The sequence below is a fragment of the Panthera pardus genome, unplaced genomic scaffold (assembly GCF_024362965.1).
Source record: "Panthera pardus isolate Hobbes unplaced genomic scaffold, ASM2436296v1 HiC_scaffold_26, whole genome shotgun sequence".
NCBI lineage: Eukaryota > Metazoa > Chordata > Mammalia > Carnivora > Felidae > Panthera > Panthera pardus.
This window is the reverse complement of record NW_026526832.1, coordinates 14823178-14847256: the sequence shown is the minus strand read 5'-3', so window position 1 is coordinate 14847256 and position 24079 is coordinate 14823178. Positions and strand designations below refer to the sequence as shown.

The window sequence follows — 24079 nt, the reverse complement described above, 5'->3', positions numbered from 1 at the left end:
ATTAACAATTTAAAATTAAATTGAGCAAATGTTCCTATACCATTTGCTTATTTAGCAAACTTTCTTTTGGTTCTTTATTGCAAGATCTAAACAGCCCTTTACTTTTTGGAAGACTGAATGGACTCTCTTCCGATTCTACGATAGATATTCTTTACCAGCTTGGAACAACTCAGGATCCTGGAACAAAAGACAGGTATATGTTGATCTTGTTTTTTTGTTTTGTTCTGTTTCTTTTTTTCCTTTTTTAAAATTAATTAATTTTTTAATATTTATTTATTTTGAGAGAGAGAGAGAGAGAGTGAGTGGGGGTGAGACAGAGAGACAGGGAGACAGAGAATCCCAAGCAGGCTCCATGCTGTCAGCACAGAGCCCGATGCAGGGCTTGAACTCACGGACACTGAGATCACTGTTTATTATTTAAGGACACACTTACACACAGTTATGTGATCGCGAACGTTACTTCTAATACTTTCTCCTTAGGTTGTTTCGTAAAAGTCAAGACTGTTGATTATATTGGACATATACCTGTATGCTTTACATGATATAACTTCTAGAAACTTTTGTGAACATTAAACATCAATTTTTATGTATTTGGACATATCTTAAGCAAATTTGAATGGAAATAGAATTATAATCAGTATTACTTTTGACAAATGGAATGGAATAAAATATTACAGGTTTTGAAATGTTTATTTACTTCAAGAGAGAGCACAAGTGAGGAAGGGGCAGAGAGAGAGGGAGAGAGAGAATCCCAAGCAGGTTCCACACTGTCAACACAGAGCCCAATGCCGGGCTCAGTCGCACAAACGATGAGATCATGACATGAATCGAAATCAAGAGCCAGACGTTTAAGTGACTGAGCCACTCAGGCGCCCCAAAATATTACATGTTTTTATATGAACCATGTTGTTAGGAGATCTTTGTTAAGTTGTGGTGCTGTCAAATCATACAATCTTAGGTAGCATTTACTACCTGTGTATGAATATTAGAATATTGTGTCCATATTAGGCACCTAGATTATTTTGACAAAAGTAATGTTTTTTTTGATTACTTATTATTTGTAATATTCATTGACAGCTTTTCATTAGCTCTCTACCTTCTATCTCCTTCCTACTGCAAGGTGAAATGTTGTCATACAAAGTAAATAATATTTGAACATCTCACCTAAATATTTAGTGATGGTTTACATATAGGTAATTTTGGATGGGTTTTACTAATGTACCTTTTCTTTGATGTCTTCTACCTCCACATTGAGAAGAACTTCCCAAGTATTTTTGAGACACGTTTTTGTTGACAAATTTTGGGTGATGATTTGTCATTCTCTTGTTTTATATATATCATATATCAGTACCAGAATACCATTTATAGAATGTGTGACTCCATAAACAATTAATCTTTACTATTTTCTGAGTTAATGCTATCCTTTAATATTTTGGTTAATATTCAAGAAAATCATTTGATATTTTGTTAGTTTGTTTATAAGTTATTAACAAATCATTAATTTTGTGGGTACTTAACTCATTTTATTGGTATTTACTGAATAGTTGCTGTGTGCGTGGCACTGCGCTAGATACTAGAATATCCAAGTTCATTGAATCCAGCTTTTTGCCTTGTATTGGGGAGACAGAATAGTGTCACTCACAAGGGACAATTTACATAGGTCAGACTTGGGGATTTGGGGTAGTGTCAGGCGTGGCAGGTGCCTAGTAAATTTTGATACTTTAATCACTGATAATGTAATAAGCTTTAACTTATTTTAGGCTGGTTGCTTTCATACTCTCCGATGAAGAATGTTCAAATGGCATTTAATGAAGTAAATTTATTTCCAGCATGGTAACTTCAAGATATTAAATAAGCTGAATTCTTTTCTATAAAGCTTTTTGCTTCACATAAGTAATATTATTATATTTAAAAATAGATTGGAATTTTTTGGAATTTTTTTTTTGATGTTTCTTTTTGAGAGAGAGACAAAGTGTTAGTGGGGGAGAGGCACAGAGAGAGGGAGACACAATCGGAAGCAGCCTCCAGGCTCTGAGCTGTCAGCACAGAGCCTGACGTGGGGCTCGAACCCACGTACTGTGAGATCATGACCTGAGCTGAAGTTGGATGCTAAACTCACTCAGCCACTTGGGCGCCCCTGGAATATTTTTTGATAGAATAAATTGTGCCAAATTCAAATTATAATGGCTAATGAGGTAAGAAAGAATTAAAAAATTAATTTTATTTTTTTAATGCTTATTTATTTTGAGAGAGAGACAGAGAGCGAGCAGGGCAAAGGCAGAGAGAGAGAGAGGGAGACACAATCTGAAGCAGGCTCCAGACTCTGAGCTATTAGCATAGAGCCCGACGTAGGGCTTGAACCCACGAACAGTGAGACCATCACCTGAGCTGAAGTCGGACGCCTAACGCACTTAGACACCCAGGCCGCCCCATAAAATATTAATTTTAAATATTTTTCTAGAACAACTTTCTTAAAATATCTTACAATTATTTAATTCTTTAATAGTTCTTTGTGGTTTTTTTTTTTGGTCATAGGAAAACTACCCTAAATAAAATTGTTCTCACTGCATAATACTTTTTAAAACATAAATGTTTTAGAACTGATATAATAACAAAATTATTGGCTTCCGCACACTGAGAAAATTGTACTCTTTCCCAATTACCTCATCTGCTTTCTCTTTTTCTGACTTATATTTATTTCCAATCATATGAAATTTAAAGGGTCTTGTCTGGGGGCGACTGGGTGGCTCAGTTGGTTAAGCATCTGACTCTTGGTTTCATCTCAGGTCATGATCTCATGGTTCGTGAGTTTGAGCTCCACGTCGCTTCATGCCCACAGTGCAGGACCTGCTTTCTTTCTATCCCTCTCTCTCTGCCCTTCCCTCCCTCTCTCCCTCCCTCTCTGTCTCAAAATAAATAAATAAAAACTTAAAAATATATATTAAAAAAAACAGTAAAATAAGGGGTCTTGTTCAGAGCAGAGAAGGGGTTTAAGTAGCATTATATACCTTCCTACCCCCATTTCTTGTAACCTGAAGCAAAGAATCTTATAAACTCCAAAGCCATATTGCTTTAAAAGATGTTACTCTATGGGGCGCCTGGGTGGCTCAGTCGGTTGAGCGTCTGACTTCGGCTCAGGTCACCATCTCGTGGTCCATGAGTTCGAGCCCTGCGTCGGGCTCTGGGCTGATGGCTCAGAGCCTGGAGCTTGATTCCGATTCTCTGTCTCCCTCTCTCTCTGCCCCTCCCCCGTTCATGCTCTTTCTCAAAAATAATAAATGTTTAAAAAAAAAATTAAAAAAAAAAAAGATGTTATTCTCTGGGCGCCTGGGTGGCTCAGTCAGTTAAGTGTCCGACTCTTCATTTCAGCTCAGGTCACGATCTCACAGTTTCGTGAGTTCAGACCCCTGCAGTGACTCTGTAGAGCCTCCTCCAGATTCTCTCTCTCTCTCTCTCTCTCTCTCTCTCTCTCTCTCTCTCTCTCATCTTCTCCCCTGCTCATGCTCTCTCTCAAAATAAATAATAAACTTAAAAAAATTTTTTTTTAAATGTTGTTCTCAGTATTCCTCCCAACTCCAGGGTATTAAGGGTAGGGTGACACTTGAGAAAAAGTACTTACGTTGGGGCTATATTCTGTTGTCAGAGTGCAGGGGGGTGGGTGACTGCTAGTAGTATTTAATGGTTGGGGGCCAGGGGAGTAAGACATGCTGTGTTGCATGAGATTCTGCACAATAAAGAATTAGCCCCAGATTACTATTCTGGGTTGTGTGGATTTGTTATAAGATGAAAGAAAATTTACAGGAGACCATGAATTTGTTAAGTTTTGTATCCTGTAAGTCCAGATATTTATAGGGTTTTTTTGGTAAGTGAGTTAAGAAATTACCCAGTGTTTATTTGCATAACATAAATTATATGTTATCATATGTTATTTCAAACATTTTCATCAGTTAAGATTAGTAAGGTTATTGGAGAAGTAGAACTACTATGTCCATTTTGCTTACATAAGTTCCTTTTCCTTCCTAGTTTAGATTAAAAGTACCAAGAACATTAGTATATGACTCTCATAAATACAGTGCTTACTTGAAATGGTGGTATTTATCCATATTAAATGTCAGTTGTGGTATAATTGGTTATTTGAATTCATTTTCTTTTAAGAATTCAGGCCTTGTTAAAATGGGTCAGTGATTCTGCAAGAGTGGCTGCTATGAGGAGAAGTGGCAGGATGAGCTACATGTGCCCTAACTCTTCGACAGTAGAGTATGGTCTTCTCATGCCATCTCCTTCTCATTTGCACTGTGTAGCAGCAATTCTGTGGCATAGTTATGAACTGCTTGTAGAGTACGATTTACCAGCGCTGCTGGACCGAGACCTCTTTGAGTAAGTACGATTTTTGAAATCCTTTTTTCTCCGTTAGCAGATTGTTACAGGTTTTCACTTGATGAAATGGTATTTTATATGCTTGTTTGGATACTAATAATACTTTGAAAGTAGTAGTTATGTAGAATCATGTATAATTTTGAAATTAGGTGCTTACAAATTTAATTAGATTTATCTCCACTAAGAAGAAATATTAGTGTCATTGCTTGCTTTCTCCCACCTAAAATTGAAGAGTTTAATGTATGTGTTCCTACAGGTCATAGTATTTATTCTTTTTTGCAAATTTACCCACCAGACTTTTTTATTGGGCTTGTGCACATGCCAACAGGGGAGGGACAAGGAAGAGAGAAAATCTCAAGCAGATTCCATCCCCAGCATGGAGCCCAACACGGGGCTCAGTCCCACAACTGTGAGATCATGACCTGAGCCGAAATCAAGAATGGGACGCTTAACCGACTGAGTCACCCAGGCACCCCCAGATTGTTTTTTTATCCTTAATGTACAGCTATTTAAGGAGTAAATTATAATTGGAAATTTTGAAAGACTTACTACTTTAGAGAGTTTTTATGGTTAGTTGTTTTTACTACTTTCTAGTTATCTGATAGGATTGTTCTTTTGGCAGTTTCCACTTACCCACATTTCTTTATCATACTTAGGGCTTTGCTGAACTTAGCGCCTGTAATTGCTAAGTCTATAACAGAATATTATATTTATTTCTGAGGAGTTCCATGACCTAATAAAAGACTGGCCTTTTGTCCTTTTTAGTCCGTCATTTTCATATTTGGTCTTCTCAATTGGCATAACCCACGAGTTATTAATGAAACTTACTAATAGTTTTTGATTTGCAAACGTGAATTTTAAGCCATCAATCATGTCAAATTCAATCTGAACATCTCTTTTGTGTAATTTTTCAATGTTTCTTTCTTTCTTTCTTTCTTTAAGTTTATTTATTTATTTTGAGAGACTGCGCAAATGTGGAGGGGCAGAGGGAGAGAGAGAATCCCAAGCAGGTTCCACCTTGTCAATGCAGAGCCTGATGCTGGGCTGAAACTCAGGAACCATGAGATCATGGCCTGAGCTGAAATCAAGAGTTGGACACTTAACTGACTGAGCCACCCAGGCACAACTCCACTTTTTCTTTATGTAACTTTTTTGAGGTCACACATAGAGCGGTAGATACATTTAAATACAGATCTCTTGATTTTCTGTACTGGTTTTACAAGTCTAATCTAACTTCATCTGCCTAAATACCTAAATAATGTATATCAAAGCAGTCATCATGAAATCTTGCAGTATTCTATGTCAAATAAAACATATACTTTTATAGCTGTCATGATTTTATACGGTGTATGTTGATTTCTAATATTACTATTGGAAAAATGAGGTCTTTCTAAAGATACGTATATAATATTAACCTGGTGTCTTTTATTCCCCTAGGTTACTTTTTAATTGGTCCATGTCTCTTCCCTGCAATATGGTTTTGAAGAAAGCTGTTGACAGTCTACTTTGCTCAATGTGTCATATACACCCAAATTATTTTTCTTTGCTCATGGGCTGGATGGGGATTACCCCTCCTCCAGTGCAGTGTCACCACAGACTGTCCATGACTGATGATAGCAAAAAGCAAGATCTTACTTCATCCTTAACAGATGACTCTAAAAACGCACAAGCGCCTCTTGCACTAACTGAATCACATTTGGCAACCCTTGCATCCTCTTCTCAATCTCCAGAAGCTATCAAACAATTATTGGACTCAGGTTTGCCTTCTCTTCTTGTGAGGAGTCTGGCTACTTTCTGCTTCAGTCACATTTCTTACTCAGAAAGCATTGCTCAGTCAATAGATACTTCCCAGGACAAGCTCAGGCGGCATCATGTTGCACAACAATGTAATAAGATGCCTATCACAGCAGACCTGGTTGCTCCCATTCTTAGGTTTTTGACAGAAGTTGGCAGTAGCCATGTTATGAAAGACTGGCTCGGTGGGTCTGAGGTCAATCCACTGTGGACAGCACTTCTGTTTTTATTGTGTCATTCTGGGTCCGCTTCTGGAGGACATAATTTAGGTGCACAACAACAGACTAGTGCAAGATCGGCCTCTCTTTCTTCAGCTGCTCCAACAGGATTGACTACTCAACAGAGGACAGCTATTGAGAACGCCACTGTTGCATTCTTCCTGCAGTGCATTTCATGCCACCCTCATAATCAAAAACTGATGGCCCAGGTAAGATTAGAAATACCGGCTTAAGTTTTAGGCATCTTATTATTTTAATACAATGTTAAATAACACTAATGAAATTAGTTGAGAAAGGGGTATGTATTACAGGTGATAATGAAGATTGGGATACGGTCCATTTAGAGATCTAAATTGAAACTAATTAAAATAAAGTCTTGATATATCTTCTCTCTTCCTCTCAACTGTCACATATTCCTTTTGATGAGATAATGGGCAAATTCACAGCGATTCTAGCTATAGATCATACATTCCTCTTTTTAAACTCATCTCCCCCTGCCCCCCATAAAGAGGACAAACCAGAAGAACAGTACGGGCTGCTGAAAGACGATTGACCACTTGAAGGTGTCATCTCATCTGCAGTGGAGTATTGTATTTTGTTGTAACTGACTTGCTATGACTTTTAGTTTGCTTCTAATGAAGCAGACATTAGGGTAGATTTCAGATAGGAGACTCCTGACAGATCTCACTAAAAATATGAGAGATGATTTTATTGTTTTAAGTCCATGGGGACAAAAATCTTGAAAGCTAGAATTATTACAAGGACGATTCTAGTTGATTTTTGCCAGATTCCGCTCCTTTCTAGCTGTTTTGACCTTTATCTAGAGACAGTTAACATAATTTTCAAGAAATACTGAATGATTTAACTTTATTGAGAAGGATAGCAAGATACTTGAGTGTCTAATTTAATTATTGCCAAACTTGATCTGCTTAATATGCTTAATTAAAGGAAATGTCTAAATTATCAATTTTAACCAAGGTCATGGATATGAGAATTTGAAAATCTGGTTTGTACCTCTGGGTAGCCTGAAACTTTTGTGTCTTACTGCTTTCTGGCTTAATTATCATCTCTCAGCTTCTTGTTAAGGCTTTGTTTGATATTTTTAATACCCTTTTTTCATAATTTTTATTGCATTGTAAGCACATTGATATTGACTCAAGTTGAAAGTAAGTTGGTTACACCAGGTATTTATGTGAAAACCCTGTAGTAGTAGTTTATCCACAGAAATTTTCTCTGGGGATAATCTTTTTTTTTTTTCTTGAAAGTACACAGCTGCAGATAAATAGTGCACTTAATTTTTAAATCTCTTTACTTGCCAGGTCCTCTGTGAACTTTTTCAAACGTCTCCTCAAAGAGGGAACCTTCCAACATCAGGGAACATTTCAGGGTTTATACGTAGATTGTTTTTGCAATTGATGCTGGAGGATGAGAAAGTGACAATGTTTCTTCAGTCTCCCTGTCCAGTGAGTATTTTAACAGTTTAATTAAATCTTAATATTAGCTGTGTATAAAGATATTTTATAATTTCATATCAGAATCTGCAATTACCTCTACATCCTAATTTCTCAAATAGCAAACTGAAACTAGAACAACCTTGGTACTTAATGATAGGACTTACGAGTCTTCTTTGGATAACACTTCTTGTGATAAATAGCCTAATTATACACTACCATGAAAAGTATAATTTGGTTGGGGGAAAGAGTGACAGATTATTAGGTACAGTGGTGCTAATACAAAAGTTGAGCAACAAATCAGATGTCAAATGTACCACATTAAAAAAAAAAATATTTAATGCTGCTTTTTGAGGGAGGGAGGGGGGGAGAGAGAGAGAGAGAGAGAAAGAAAGAGAGAAAGCATGAGTGGGGGAGGGACAGAGAGAGAGGGAGACACAGAATTCAACGCAGGCTCCAAGCTTCAAGCTGTCAGCACAGAGCCCGATGTGGGGCTCAAACCTATGAACCACAAGATCATGACCTGAGCCAAAGTTGGATGCTTAACTGACTGAGCTACCCAGGCACCCTTCAAATGTACCATACTTTCAAAAATATATAAAATATACTCTTTATATTTTGTGTGTATCTACACTTTTTATTCTTTTAGAAAAACTTTTGAAATTGTTTTGTAAGGATACATGTTTCCAAAAAATCACTTCTTGATTTCTTTTGAATTTTCAGCTGTATAAAGGTAGAATTAATGCTACAAGCCACGTCATCCAACATCCAATGTACGGAGCAGGCCATAAGTTCCGTACACTTCATTTGCCGGTCTCAACAACGTTATCAGAAGTTCTTGACAGAGTGTCAGGCAAGTCAGATTTAAGTATTAAGATTTTTCTTTAACTTTATGTTACATTATATAAAATTTTTATTATGTTTTGTAACTTTATTTTACTGCATCTACTCACTCAGCAACCATTTCATGAATAGAAAGGTCAGTATGTCTTTACATTTTCAAGCATGAGAAAGAAGCTGATAAAGGAGACAAAGTGTATGTGCGCTGCCTTCTAGCACCCATAGTTCTTTTGCTGTGGTGTGTGTTGTGTGGAGAATTGACAGAATGGACAGTTGGAAATGTTGACAAGCCTTGGGAAGCCATTGATGGAATTTTTTCACAATAAACCGTAGGGCTTTTTTATAATAGGTGATTTGCAGGCTATTAGGTTGGATAACAGGATTCTAAATAATAAATATTTACTAGATCTCAGGAAGAAATGAATGGTCAGGAGATGAAAATGAAGTAGGTAGACTTGATTAGTGACCTTATTATTTATAATAGTGAAGAAAGCAGAGAGAAATTATCCCCTAGGCTTCCTGCCTGTATTCTAAGATGATGGCCTTAAACAGTATACAGGTTATTAAAACACGGGTTTGTATTATATTAAAATATAAGCAGTTTTGATGACAGAATGCAGATCAACTGTAGATAGTTTGATTGCCTGTAGATAGTTTGATTGCCTCTCAGAAATCCTGAGAATGAAATCAGTGAGTGAATTGATTGAGCACCTTCTATGTGTAAGTCCTCAGGCTGTAAGAGTAAGCAAGACCTGTACCCTGCCCCTCAATATTAGGGTCTTACTTATGCTGTTTAAAACGTAAATGAAATTAAATAATGTTTGCATTCTAATATAAATGTAAGTATGTTTCTATCTGTATGCATTAGAAGGGAGTACCTAAGTACTATAGCTGGGAACTTAGGAGTATCTCAGAAAAAAGCTGATGTCCATGTATCAGTGGGAAATACAAAGCTTATTTTGTAATTTCTAAGTTTAGAAAAAAACTGGGTTGAAGAGATTTGGGAGTTGTTACCATCCATAGATGGTAAGTTAAACCATGTGAATGGATGTGATCGCTATGAGAAAATAAGGTAGAAAAGATTCTTTCTTGGTTTTAGTCACTGCAGCCACACAAGTATGTACATAATACTATATAATTCTTTCCTTTTTATAAGTTAAACAATAAAATGTTCAAATACTATTATAATTGTATAAATAACATTTGTTCTTATTTGAAAATGTCTGCCATATCTTGTTACAGCTAAACTTTTTCGAAAATTTGATTTTATAGACTTTTTTTTCTCTCATAGCCTTGAAATTGTTCCTTGTGTGTGACGAAGAAAAAAATGAATAATTAATTTAAATGAAAGAAGGATAAGTGGGCAAGAGTACTGAAGTTCAGTTATTGCTATTTCCTATCGATCATGGGAAAGTATAGACATTATATTACAAAATAACTGGAAATTTAATATTTTTCTTTTTCTTCACTATAAAGGAATACTGTTTTCTAAAATGTCTTATTAGGTCATTAAAAGTAATGACCTTTATTACCTACAAATCTAAAAAATAAATTGATTACTTTCTAAGAATACTACTCCTAGTAAAAAGTCAGACAAAGAGTCATCCTGAGCAAACATGGAAAATTTGCAAGTGCTAATTTAACCTGTATTTAGCAATGCTTTGGTCCTTTAAAGTGTATTTATGATCTTTAGCCATACTTGGTATGATATATTTACATGTGCATATATATTTTATCAATATGTATAAAAACAAGTAATCCAAAATTAATAATTTTACCCACTTCCCATAGCTTTTGACTACATTGCTTTCAAATAATATAGTTATGTGTCAGTATCTTTGCTTTTACAAATTTCTGTCATTGCTTTTAAGCAATTTGATTGTTATATGCCTTGTGGTTTCTTGCTGCTTATGATGTGGGTTTGTTGACTTTCTTGAATCTGGGTGTATAGATTCCATCATATTTGGACATTTTTTTACAAATATTTTCTCATATTTTCTGTCTCTGCTTCTCTCTTCACGTAGAGTAATTCAGGTTACACATTTATTAGGCCTCTTGAAGTTCTTCCATAGCTCACTGAAGCTCTGCTCATTTCCCCCACCCTGACCCCCTGCCTCTTTTTCCCCCCTCTGTTTAAAATTTTTGGATAATTTATATTGCTCTGTCTTCAATTCTGTTCCTCTGTAGTGCCTACTAATTTGTTCTTTTTTAATATCTCCTTGTCCTTTTTTAAAGTGTATAAGCTTTCCTTTAAACATGTTTATGTTGATTATTTGTTCCTTATTATAGATTGTATACTATTGCTTCTTTATTTGCCTGGAAAATTTTATTGGACTTCTACTTTTTTACCTTTTGGGTGCTGGATATTTTTGTAGTTTAATAAATATTTTTTATTTTGTTCTGGGACAAAGTTATATTACTTGGAAATGGATTGCTTCTTTTAGATCTAGCTTTTAAATGTTATTAGTTAGGAACAGAGCACCTTTTAAACTAAGGCAGAACTTATTTGTGATGATGGACATTTTTAATAAACTTGTACTGTCTAGTACGGTAGCTGTTGAGCACATGAAATGTGTTTGGTGAGACTAAGGAACTAAGTTTTTAATGAATTTAATTTTGAAAAGGTACTATATTGAAATAGAAGTAGGGTACCACATTTGAAAATGAAAGTCTAAGGCTACTTGGGCCTCACTACTGAGGTAATACCCATCTGAGAAATGTTAGGAATTCACTAGGCATTGAGAACACTAAATATTACAGCCCTTATTTTAGACTCTGGGGTTGGTCCCCTTTTGAGAAGTACTTAACTTGGCTTTTGGTGGTTTCCTCATATATAATACTCATCTGTATGCGCTAAAGACCCAAAGGAGACTGTAGATCTCTGGAGCTCTTTCTCTCTGCAGATCTCTCCTCCCTAGCAATGTGACTTAAAAACTGCAGCCAGCCATCTTTGTCTTCCTGGACTCCCAGTCCATATCCTTACCTTGGATGACTTCTGAGTTGTGCTGATCTATGGCCTGGGAAACTCTAGCAATGAGCTGGAGCAGTCCTAGAGCTCACCTCTTTAGTTTCCACTCACCTAGGCATCACTCTGTGGCCTTCCTGATGGCCATTGTGTGAAAACTGTTTAATGTATTTTCCTAGTTTTTAGTTATTTCAGGTAGTAGAGTAAATCTGGTTTTGTTATTTCATCTTGATTAGAAGTGGTAATCCAAACTAGAACAATTTTTTTTTTTAGTTAAAAAAATTGTTTTTAAATGTTTATTTTTGAGAGAGAGAGAGACTAACAGAGACAGAGTGTGAGCAAGGGTGGGGCAAAGAGAGGGAGACACAGAATCTAAAGTAGGTTCCAGGCTCTGACCTGTCAGCACAGAACCCAACGTGTGGCTTGAACTCACAAGCCACGAGATTATGACCTGAGCGGAAGTCAGACGCTTAACTGACTGAACCACCCAGGCGCTGGCCCCATTTAAAATTTTTTTTCATGTTTATTTATTTATTGAGACAGAGGGCGCATGTGCACAAGTGGGGGAGAAGCAGAGAGAGAATCCCAAGCAAGCTCCATGCTCTCAGTACAGAGCCTGACATGGGGCTCTATCTCTCAAACCATGAGATTGTGACCTGAGCTGAAATCAAGAGTTGGACCATTAACCGAGCCACCCAGGTGCCCCTAGAACAATTTTAACATATTTTTTTAAATGTTTTATTTACTTTTGAGACAGAGAGACAAAGCATGAGCAGGGGAGGGGCAGAGAGAGAGGGAGACACAAAATCTGAAGCAGGCCTCAGGCTCCGAGCTGTCAGCACAGAGCCCGACGCGGGGCTCGAACTCATGGACTGTGAGATCATGACCTGAGCCGAAGTCGGATGCTCAACCAACTGAGCCACCCAGGTGCCCTGCCCCTAGAACAATTTTAAACAGACTATTGAGAAGAATGTTTTTTACTGATACCTTTTAGTATTTGACATTTATTGGTATGATACTATGTAAGTTCTTATCACCTAATGATCTTTACTGGTTTTCCTGATTATGTGTTGAATTAATTTTGTGATTTTTTAAAGTATTTTATTTAGGCTTTCTGTTTTTGCCTTTGTAATAAAGTAAATGTATTGTTGCATGATGTATTTTATGGTATTTACAGAATTTTCAAATTTCACACAAGAAACGGAAACTCTAAAGGCAGACTGTGGTTAGGAAGGAACTTCAGAAATTGACATCACAGGGGTATTTTTCAGACGTTCAAAGAAAGCACAACGTAGGAGATAATGAAAACGTACTATTTTATCATTTTAATTGTTTCACCTTTTTAACATTAAAAAAGCATTAGATCACAATTGTGTGAGTTAGAAAAGTGCAAAGAGAATCTGTATAACATATCCACACTGGTGAAAGTCACTCCTAAGTTCATCCAGGTTTTTGGATTTCTTAATGGCCAAATCAGATCATTTTAGTTATTCATTTCTTGATGTTTAATAGCATGCCATATTCCAGAGTAATGAAACAAAATATTGAGAGTTTAATAAAGTGCTTAATATTCGTTCTTAAAGTCGCTAAGCTTCCTAACTAAAAACAGCAAAACAAATCTTCATTATTGAAATTTGTTCCTTTCTACTCCCATTTGTAGAATAAGAAATCTACCGTAATGCTTTAGGATGAGCCCTCAGCTCGAATTGTGTATTTGTCATTTACAAGTTGTATCATAGCCTTGCTACAGGCTGTTTCCTTATTTTGAAAATAATATTCTTTCTTAATATGCATGTTGTGAGGACCAAATTACATGTTTGTTGCAAATACACTGAACTGTGCCTACAATAAAAGAAATGTAATGGTAATGGTTTTTCATTGCCTCAAGAGGTAATACTATTGTAATGTAATATTTTCTAGAGATAATAATTTAAGTGTCCTGGCTTATGAACAGTGGTGATTCCCTTTCATTGGTATCAGCAAGGATTGAATATCAGGCTTTACCTCATCAGTTTTTCCTAAATCAATTCACATTGCCTTCATATTAATGATAAAATCTTGTTTAATCCTTGTCTAAAATGGTTAGCTTCCTTCTTAATGATTTTGAAAAGCAGTGTATTTTAGGTAATATTTTCTTACAGATACACCAAGTATCACTGCTAAACTAATTAGTGAACAGAAAGATGACAAAGAAAAGAAAAACCATGAGGAGAAAGAAAAAGTTAAGGCAGAAAATGGATTTCAGGACAATTACAGTGTTGTTGTTGCTTCAGGTATGCTTTCTGTTTTTTATAATCTTGATTTTTGTTTGGATTTTATATAAAATATAATAATATATACTCTAGGAACTTCATGTATTAAAAGGTGTTAATGCAAAAAGCTGACTTAAAATGATGTCATAATACTGGATGTAAAAACATTACACCTGAAATCTATTACTTTATGTCCAAAGCTTACTGTGTTTCATCAGATACTGAACATGTGTGAATCCTATAGATACTCCATTTAAGCTTGACAGTACACAAGAGAATTTTACTCGTACTATCAGGTAATTGAGGAAGACAAAATGACCAAGACAACTGGTAATTTTGGAGGATATATTTTTTAACATAAATGAAGTGATTTTAGTTCAAAAGATAAAGCTTAGTCTGTATTACTTTACTCTTCAAATAGGAGATAATGGATTTTATTTCTATCTCAGAGAAATAGAACAATAGAATTTAGCGTTATTTTTTACTTTCTTGGAGAATAGTTACGAACATGAAGCTAAAATTCATGGCATGTCGTGAAGGGCAAATAGAATTGGAAGATCAGATATAAAATCAGAAGAAACGTTTCTCCCTTTTGGCATTAGTTAGGAATGTGATGCTATTTAAAAATATTGTAGAAATACTCTTTTATTTCATTGTGTGTTGACTGATATAGAATCTTCCTGATTCTTTTAGGGCTGAAATCCCAATCCAAACGGGCTGTGTCAGCTACACCACCACGTCCACCATCCAGGAGAGGGAGGACAATTCCTGATAAAATAGGAAGTGCTTCTTCAGGAGCAGAGGCTGCCAACAAAATAATTACTGTCCCAGTGTTTCACCTGTTCCACAAACTCTTGGCAGGTAATGTTCACAATATTGAAAAATACAAAAAATTATAAAGACATGTAATCACCATACTCAGACTCCTGTTTAATCAAGTGCTCTTGATGAGGTACATGAGTTAGTGAGACTTTGTCCATACAGCTCCCTCTAAGAAAAATGAGAAGAAAAGAAGAGGTAACCTTTTACATGCTCTTTTTAACATTATAATGTTGCATATTTATACTTTACTGTCGTCTTAAATTTTGCTGTCAGTGTGCTATAATATCAGTAAAACTAACGTTTTAAAGAGGTCATAAAAAGTTATGTAGGAAGGAGCGTGAGGCAGATTTTGAAGAACTCGTTATGGTAGTAGAAGTCATTCATGTACCACTGAGAGTTAAGCAGTATTTTCTCTCTAGCTAAAACATAATCTTTGACCAGTATACTTCCTCTTGGTCAAGGTGATACCCAATTTGTCTCCGTTTTTGTGCTTTATTCTTAAAATCCAATTGCCAACTATTCCTTCTTAGCCATCTTTTCCTTCTTACCTTTATGTTACTGATTTATTGCAGAGATCAACAAACTATGGCCAGTAGACTGGATATAAAAAAGTTTTATGGAAATAACAGCTGTGCCCATTTATTTGTGCGTTGCCCATAGCTGTTTTCATGCCACAGTGGTAGCGGTAGTGGTTGCAGCAGAGACTGTATGGTCTTCGTAGATGAAAATATTTATCATCTGGTCCTTCAGGAAGAAGATTTTGCCAACCCCTGATGGCTAGGAATGTTTGTTTCTTTGTATCTTGCTGTATCTCATGAGATCTTGGTGGGATTTGGTTTGTGACTAACACTTTCTACAGACATTATTGTTCTGTGTCAGAATTTCTGACATATGTGTCAGAAATAGATTTCTGTAAACTTTCCATGTGCTAATTTCAAATTGTTTTTAAACTGGTGTCAGAACGCTGTACATATAGTTCAGTAAAAAAGTAACTAATTGACTTAATCAAACCAAGTAAATATTTCCCTCTTGGATTCCAGGTTTAACTTAGTTATGTCATTTTTAGGCCAGCCATTGCCAGCTGAAATGACGCTTGCCCAACTTTTAACTCTCCTGTATGACCGAAAACTTCCTCAAGGTTACCGCTCAATAGATCTGACTGTTAAATTGGGATCTAGAGTTATCACAGACCCAAGTCTGTCAAAAACAGATTCTTTTAAAAGGTTACATCCTGAAAAAGGTATGTATATGATGATCCCTTACAGTCTGTGATCTGAGAAGTAGGGATTTCTCTAGCTCATGACTTCATTTACCTTTGTTTTTATTCTGTCAAGTTAATGAGGTCTTGTTCTTTACGACTGACTTGATTTGTAAACATAATAAATTGCTATTGTTTTCACTGAAAATTAATCTTAATTTTTCTTACAGCATCACTTTATGAGCACATATGCTTTGATTTATTATTTGCCTCTTGCATTCTTTTTTTTTTTTTTTTTTAAGCATTTTTTTGGAGTTTATTTATTTGGAGAGCGAGTGAGCACCAGTGGGGTGGGGAGTGGGCAGAGAGGGAAAGAAAGAATCCCAAGCAGGCTCTGCCCTAACAACACGGAGCTTGAACCCACGAACCATGAGATCATGACCTACTGAGTCACCCAGGTGCCTCTAGCATTTTGCATTCTTTAGTAAATCTTAGAATATTGCCTTTGCTTAGTTTTCAGCAAGATTATTTGTTCTTATGTAGTTGGGTTTTTAGTATTTATACAGTCTGATCATTTGTAAACATACTAATCTTTTGGTTTTCCTTTGTGAGTGATTCAGAGTTAACCAATATGGTATAACTTTTAGTTTTCATTGTGGGAAGTCTGTTAGTATTCAGTTTTTCTTAATGGGATACTTCAGAACATGATGTACATATATTAGTATTTGCTTTGAATCTCTGCAAACTGACTTATTTTTACATAGAATATGCTTATAATATGCCCTAAAGGACAGTACTTCTCAAACTTCAGTATGATTGATTATAAGTTACCTACAGAACATTGTTAAAATGCATATTCTTAGTAGGTCCAGGGTGGGACCTGAAAGTCTATATTTCAAAAGCTTTTACTAGATGATGCCAATGTTCACTTTCCAGTGATCCTGCTTTGAGTAGCAGGACTGTTAAGAGGCAGCGTCAGAAGTCATTTAAAGATTATTATAGTATCCAGCCTTAAAGCTCTTTCTGAGTAACATACTGATGCTGTTTTGTTGAGTAGAGAGGTGACAATAATATCCTTGTACATGAAAAATTATTATAAAAACAGACCTTTTTTTACCTGTTATTTGTAATTTACTTTCTAGATCATGGAGACTTACTTGGTAGCTGTCCAGAAGATGAGGCTCTCACTCCAAGTGATGAATGTATGGATGGAGTATTGGATGAATCTTTACTTGAAACCTGTCCCATCCAGTCACCATTACAAGTTTTTGCAGGAATGGGTGGACTGGCTCTTATTGCAGAACGACTACCGATGCTATATCCAGAAGTAATTCAACAAGTAAGATAAATTCCTAACTGAATATATAATTCCATGGCAAAGCCCTTTGTTCTTTTTTTGCTTTTTAAAAATACTTACTTGTGTTAACTTTTGGGGGGTACCCTTTCCCTTACAGTCTTCGAGCATCCTATAAATCTTTCACAGGTCAGTCTGTACAGAGAGCTTTGTGAGAATTTGTTGGTACCGAAGAAATGCTGAAGACCAAGTACATTTGCCAGACTCATTACACTGCAGCATTTTCCTTGATTTTATGGTCATCGTGCTGTAATATTTTTATTTCTGTGCTTCTTGAGGCTTGATATTAATTATAGATGTTACTGGAAATGGGAGAGTAAGGCAGTAGTGTATACTGCTACCCAGATACTGCTTAACTTTTTTTCTGTTTTAGGTACCATTTCCATTTCAGGCAGTTTTAAAAACATAACTGCTTTAACCTCTTTACTGTTAATTAATGTTGCTGTTACTGATGAGCTTATTGATGTGCTTTCGGTGCTCCTCTGTTAATAAGGGGGAGTGTGGCACATAGAAAGTTGTAAATACAAAGCACTGGATATTTACTGAATGAAGTAGGGGAATTATTCTCTAATTTCATGTCCTAAGAATATATATTAGTTTCCTGGAGCTGCTGTAACAAAGTACCGTCAGCTGGATGGCCTAAAACAACAGAAACTTATTCTTTGACGTTGTAAGAAGCTGTAAGTCTGAAACTAAGTTGTCTCCAGACCCATGGTCCCTGTGCAGGCTCTGGGGAAGAACCATCCTTGTCTCTTCTTAGGCTCTGCTGCTTGCTGGCCCTTGGGATTTGTTGGCTTGTGGCTGCATTACTCCAATTTCTGCCTACATTTTCACTTGGCCATCTTTCTTGTGTCTATCTGGTGTCTCTGTGTCTCCCTCTCCTCATAAGGACACTTGCCATTGATTTAGGGTCCACTCTGATCCAGTATGATGTCATCTTAATTTGATTGCATCTGCAAAGACCCTAGTTCCATTCTCAGGTAGATTAACAAATGAATGAGTAAATAGGTGGAGAAGATGGGAACGTTTTTACTCACAGTTCTGGCTGACTAATAAATGTAGAAGGAATGATAGAAAGCCACCATTTAGCAACCACTGTAGTAATTATTATTTCAGGCAAGAATTTAAAAATGCTGATTGTTCAAAGTTTGGTGAGAAAGAAACAAGATATTTATATAGCCTCAAAGACTCTGTCTACATACTCTTTTGACTAATTACAAAAGATAAAATGGTAACTTTATTTATAAACAAATGTATGTATATATGTATCTAACTTTAAAGTAAAGATATTTGGCAGATCCCACCATACTCATGACATCGTTTAATTCCTGATTTTTGGAAACTTTGTAAAAAGAGGCCCCATTATTGATCCTTTTATTCCTATATTTTATTTCTGTATTTTATAGAGGTCATTTAAAGTCAGGTCTTTAATTTGAACCTGATGTTGAAACACACATATGGCCAGACAAAAAATTTCTTTTTCTTTAGGTAAGTGCTCCAGTTGTAACTTCTACCACTCAGGAAAAGCCAAAAGATAGCGATCAGTTCGAATGGGTGACCATTGAACAATCAGGGGAATTAGTTTATGAAGCACCAGAAACCATTGCAGCTGAACCTCCACCTATCAAGTCAGCAGTACAGACCATGTCTCCCATACCTGCCCATTCTTTGGCCGCTTTTGGATTATTTCTTCGTCTTCCGGGCTATGCTGAAGTGCTACTGAAAGAGAGAAAACATGCCCAGTGCCTTCTTCGACTGGTATTGGGAGTGACAGATGATGGAGAAGGAAGTAAGTGTTTAGAATTATTAATGAATTCTAGAGTGCATAAAAGTTACTCAGATCAGTGCCTGCTACTAGATTTATTGTCGGTAGTTTCATTCTAATGATACACATAGTAAGTCCTAAAGAATCTTTATTTTCATTTCTTTATTCATTCAAAACGTATTCACTGTTTACAAACTGCTGGGCATCATTGGAGGCATTTAAAGATGAAGCAGATATTTAGACCCTGCCCTCACATAGCTAATGTTCTCCTGTTTTCCAGTAATAGCAACAAGCAGTATATGTAAGTGTAGACTTAAGTTACAAATGCCTTGCAAGCACAGTCTTGTGAAGGCTCACAGTTATGAGACTGTTTCCTTACTACCCAGCTATGTGAAAAAGTGGTATGTTAGTTTTTAGTAGGGTGTTGAAGGATAGCATCTATTTAGGCTGAAATGAGCTAGAAAGATGATTTGAGCAGTGTTTGTGTGCCCAGATCATATGAGAGAGGATAAGTTGGCTGATGAAAATTTACATAAGAAACAACACTGAGTGCTCATTTTAAAAGCTATTATTATTGATAATAGATCATGGAAAGTCTTAGTAAGAACTTCAGGTTTTAGGGCGCCTGGGTGGCTCAGTTGGTTAAGCGTCCTACTTCAGCTCAGATCATGATCTTGGAGTTAATGGATTCAAGCCCTGCATCAGGCTCTGTTCTGACAGCTCAGAGCTGGGAGCCTGCTTTGGATTTTGTACCTCCCTCTCTGCCCCTTGCCCACTCACAGTTTCTCTCTCTCTCTCTCTCTCTCTCTGTCTCAAATAAACATTAAAAAAAAATTTTTTTAAACTTCAGATTTTATTCTAAATAGTAATGAAGATTTATTAAAATATATGAACCAAGTTATGATATGATGATCTTTTTTAAGAAAGTGAATCTGGAAGCAATATTTAGACTAAAGTGAAAAGAATGTGGAAAATAACATTACATGACAATTATCTTGTAATATAATATTACAAAATAATAATAGAAAGCTATGGTGATTGTTTCCATTGGGCCGACAGTTTTATTTAATATAAGGAAACATTAAAGGAAAGTCATAATGTAGGATAGCCTAACAAGTAGATTTTCTATTGGTTTACCTGTGATTCTTCAGTTAATGACCATTCCACTTGGAAATTAATAATTGTTCTTTATTTAAAAACTTTTTTTTGATGTATTGTTTTTGAGAGACAGACAGAGTGCAAGTAGGGGACGGGCAGAGAGGGAGAGAGGAATCTGAAGCAGGCTCCAGGCTCTGAGCTGTCAGCACAGAGCCGGAGCATGGCTGGAACTCATGAACTGTGAGATCATGACCTGAGGCGAAGTCAGCTGCTTAACCGACTGAGCCACCCAGGCGCCCCTAATTGTTCTTTATTTTAAAATCATATGGTTTTGCAGAGTGGCCAAAATGAACAAATCAGGAGACTATAGATGCTGGAGAGGGTGTGGAGAAACGGGAACCCTCTTGCACTGTTGGTGGGAGTGCAAACTGGTGCAGCCACTCTGGAAAACAGTGTGGAGGTTCCTCAGAAAATTAAAAATAGACCTACCCTATGACCCAGCAATAGCACTGCTAGGAATTTACCCAAGGGATACAGGAGTACTGATGCATAGGGGCACTTGTACCCCAATGTTTATAACAGCACTCTCAACAGTAGCCCAATTATGGAAAGAGCCTAAATGTCCATCAACTGATGAGTGGATAAAGAAATTGTGGTTTATATACACAATGGAGTACTACGTGGCAATGAGAAAGAATGAAATATGGCCCTTTGTAGCAACGTGGATGGAACTGGAGAGTGTGATGCTAAGTGAAATAAGCCATACAGAGAAAGACAGATACCATATGGTTTCACTCTTATGTGGATCCTGAGAAACTTAACAGAAACCCATGGGGGAGGGGAAGGAAAAAAAAAAGAGGTTAGAGTGGGAGAGAGCCAAAGCATAAGAGACTCTTAAAAACTGAGAACAAACTAAGGGTTGATGGGGGGTGGGAGGGTGGGGAGGGTGGATGATGGGTATTGAGGAGGGCACCTTTTGGGATGAGCACTGGGTGTTGTATAGAAACCAATTTGACAATTTCATATATTGAAAAAATTTAAAAAAATAAAATAAAATCATATGGTTTTGATTGGAGGTGAATTCTGTTACATACCACTTAGAATATTAAATCCTCACCACAAAGTATATTTAATAAAAACGTATGAATTTCAAACTATTGAATATTAAAAGTACGTACTTTACCAAATAAAGCACCTACTTCTCTATGTATTTTCATATTTGATGGAATTCTTCAAAAATGGTGATATTATTGGGGCATCTGTGTGGCTTAGTTCGTGAAGTGTCTGACTCTTGATTTTGGCTCAGGTCATGATCTCACAGCCTATGGGTTCAAGCTCTGTGTCAGGCTCTGTGCTGACAGTGCAGATCCTGCTTGGGATCTTCTCTCTCCGTCTCCCCCCATTCTGTCTAAATAAATAAATGAATGAATGAATGAATGAGTGAATGAATAAATAAATCTTTGAAAATGGTGATATTGTTTTAAATATTTTTGTAATAACAAATTACAGCTTCTACATACTGTATAGTCCTACCTGTTTAGTTTCATATATAAATTGTATATACCTATTTCAGTAGATCAGGAATTTTTAATTATTTGAACTGATTTTTTTTTTAATGTTTATTTCTTTGAGAGAGAGGTCACGCGTACATGCGCACCTACGGACGAGTAGGGGAGGGGCAGAGAGGGGGACAGAGGATCCGAAGTGGGCTCTATGCTGACAGGACCAAGCCTGATGGGGGGCTCAAACTCACAACACCGTGAGATCCTGACCTGAGCTGAAGTCAGATGCTTAAGTGACTGAGTCACCCAGGTGCCTCTATTTGATCTGATTTTTTAATTTAAGTAGATAGAGAGGTAAGAACCTTTGTATTTGGGTAGTCCATTACAACATGGTAGGTGTAACCCTAAGCAGAAAATTACCTTTACGCCATTTCAGACTTGTTTTTTCGTGAACATACATACATACTTTTTAAAAAGTATAATTTTGATACCCATTTCTGAAGTGGTTCTCTTCCACCATTCATATGTGGTTTTTGTTTTCTTTTTTCTTTTTTTTTTTTTTTTGCATTTAACATTCTAGCTAGACATAGTAGAAAACTATATTATGTACACACCAAATAAAATAGTTTTGCTCTTTCATTATCTATTCATGGTTAAAACTACTCCCAGGGCAATCGGGTTACTTTTATACTGTTGTAAGGAACTTCTAATGCTTCTATTTTAGTTGTTAGGTTTTAGTTCTGACTTATAATAGTCTTGACATAGTCAATAATGATTAATTATTCTATGAATATATTTCAGCTTTTATTTGTTTACATTCATGATGTCTTCAAGAGTTTTTCTAGACACTAAATTTTAAGATACTCTGTGGTCTTTGGATTGCTTTTTAATAAATTTAATGACATAATTTTCTGTTACATTGTCACTATTAATTTGTGACCCTGAATATTGTTCCTTATTGTGTTCTTAAATATTTTTAATTTCGAGTTCTCTTTTTTTAATATAGGTCATATTCTGCAATCTCCATCAGCCAATGTGCTTCCAACTCTTCCTTTCCATGTCCTTCGTAGCTTGTTTAGCACCACACCCTTGACCACTGATGATGGTGTGCTTCTGAGGCGGATGGCATTGGAAATTGGAGCACTACACCTCATCCTTGTCTGCCTCTCTGCCCTGAGCCACCATGCCCCGCGAGTTCCAAACTCTAGTCTCAATCAAGCAGAGGTAGGTTGAGTTTTACTTACCTGGATTGTGAGAAAGTTAAGTTAAATTCATCGAGTACAGAATAGGGTTTTTTTCTGAAATAATATTTCAGAGACTCATGTACATCTTTTTTGGTTCCTAAACAATATTTGAAAGAGAAACTATGAACTAAGTGTTTTCTTCTTTATTGGGTGCTTTGAGGAACCATAGGTTAACCTATCTGCTTAAAAAACAAAGATTTTAAAGCTTAAGGAAGCTTTCCCGTTTACCAGCATATGCTGAATTTATACTGTGATCTCTTTTCCTTTTCCTTCTCAAACTTTAGAATCATACTATTGAATTGGTGCCTCTAGCTAAAGAGTAAAACAAGAGAAAAAGAAAGAAGAAAGAAAACCACCTGATTATTTCAAGATGATTTGATTATGTTTTTAGAAAATTCTAAAATAATTAATGCTATAAGTAAATTTAATTAGGATACAGTATCCAGGTTCAGTATTTAAAAATAAGTTACTTTTGTATACCAGCAAGAAGCATATGATACGCTTTTTCAATCTATTTTTTAGAATAGCATCAAAAAGAGAAAGTATCTGTGAATGAATCTGAAAAAATATGTGCAAGACATTTACACTCATACATGAACTTTTTAAATTTTTTTTTTTTTAACGTTTATTTATTTTTGAGACAGAGAGAGACAGAGCATGAATGGGGGAGGGTCAGAGAGAGGGAGACACAGAATCTGAAACAGGCTCCAGGCTCTGAGCTGTCAGTATAGAGCCTGACGCGGGGCTCGAACCCACGGACGGTGAGATCGTGACCTGAAGTCGGATGCTTAACCTAGTGAGCCGCCCAGGGGACCCAAATACGTGAACTTTTTAAAAGAAACACTAGACTTTAATAAAATGAGGTCTGTGCCCCTGTTTATTTCCATGGGCACAAAAAATATAACAGTTCAATGATACTTTTTTTTTTTTTTTTTTTTTTTTTTTTTTGAGAGAGAGTGCAAGCAGGGGAGGGACAGAGAGAAGGAGAGACAAAATCCCAAGCAGGCTCTGTGCCACCAGTGCAGAGCCCGATGCGGGGCTAGAACTCATGAACTGTGAGATCATGACCTGAGTGAGATCCAGAGTCGGATGCATAACTGACTGTGCCCCAGTATTATTTCTTATCAAATTGATCTTTGTGTTTGATGGCATTCCAGATTTAATTTGGAGGAATCTGACAAGCCAATTCTAACATTTTG

At 36.3% G+C, this 24079-nt stretch overlaps 1 protein-coding gene across 13 annotated transcripts in view; it reads left to right on the top strand.

The window, feature by feature from the left end:
• BIRC6 (baculoviral IAP repeat containing 6) overlaps positions 1–24079 on the top strand; it is a 222596-nt gene that overhangs the window by 135252 nt on the left and 63265 nt on the right. For all 13 annotated transcript variants that reach the window (XR_008418046.1, XM_053891020.1, XM_053891019.1 and 10 more), the window contains 11 exons: positions 85–193; positions 4156–4377; positions 5815–6598; positions 7709–7852; positions 8564–8693; positions 13787–13918; positions 14591–14758; positions 15786–15959; positions 17060–17256; positions 18760–19060; positions 22643–22860. Coding sequence is in view for 12 of the 13 variants with exons in the window: in XM_053891020.1 (XP_053746995.1) it covers positions 85–193; positions 4156–4377; positions 5815–6598; positions 7709–7852; positions 8564–8693; positions 13787–13918; positions 14591–14758; positions 15786–15959; positions 17060–17256; positions 18760–19060; positions 22643–22860 (2579 nt within the window). In the remaining variant the exon portion in view is untranslated. The remainder of the gene's footprint in view (positions 1–84; positions 194–4155; positions 4378–5814; positions 6599–7708; positions 7853–8563; positions 8694–13786; positions 13919–14590; positions 14759–15785; positions 15960–17059; positions 17257–18759; positions 19061–22642; positions 22861–24079) is intronic.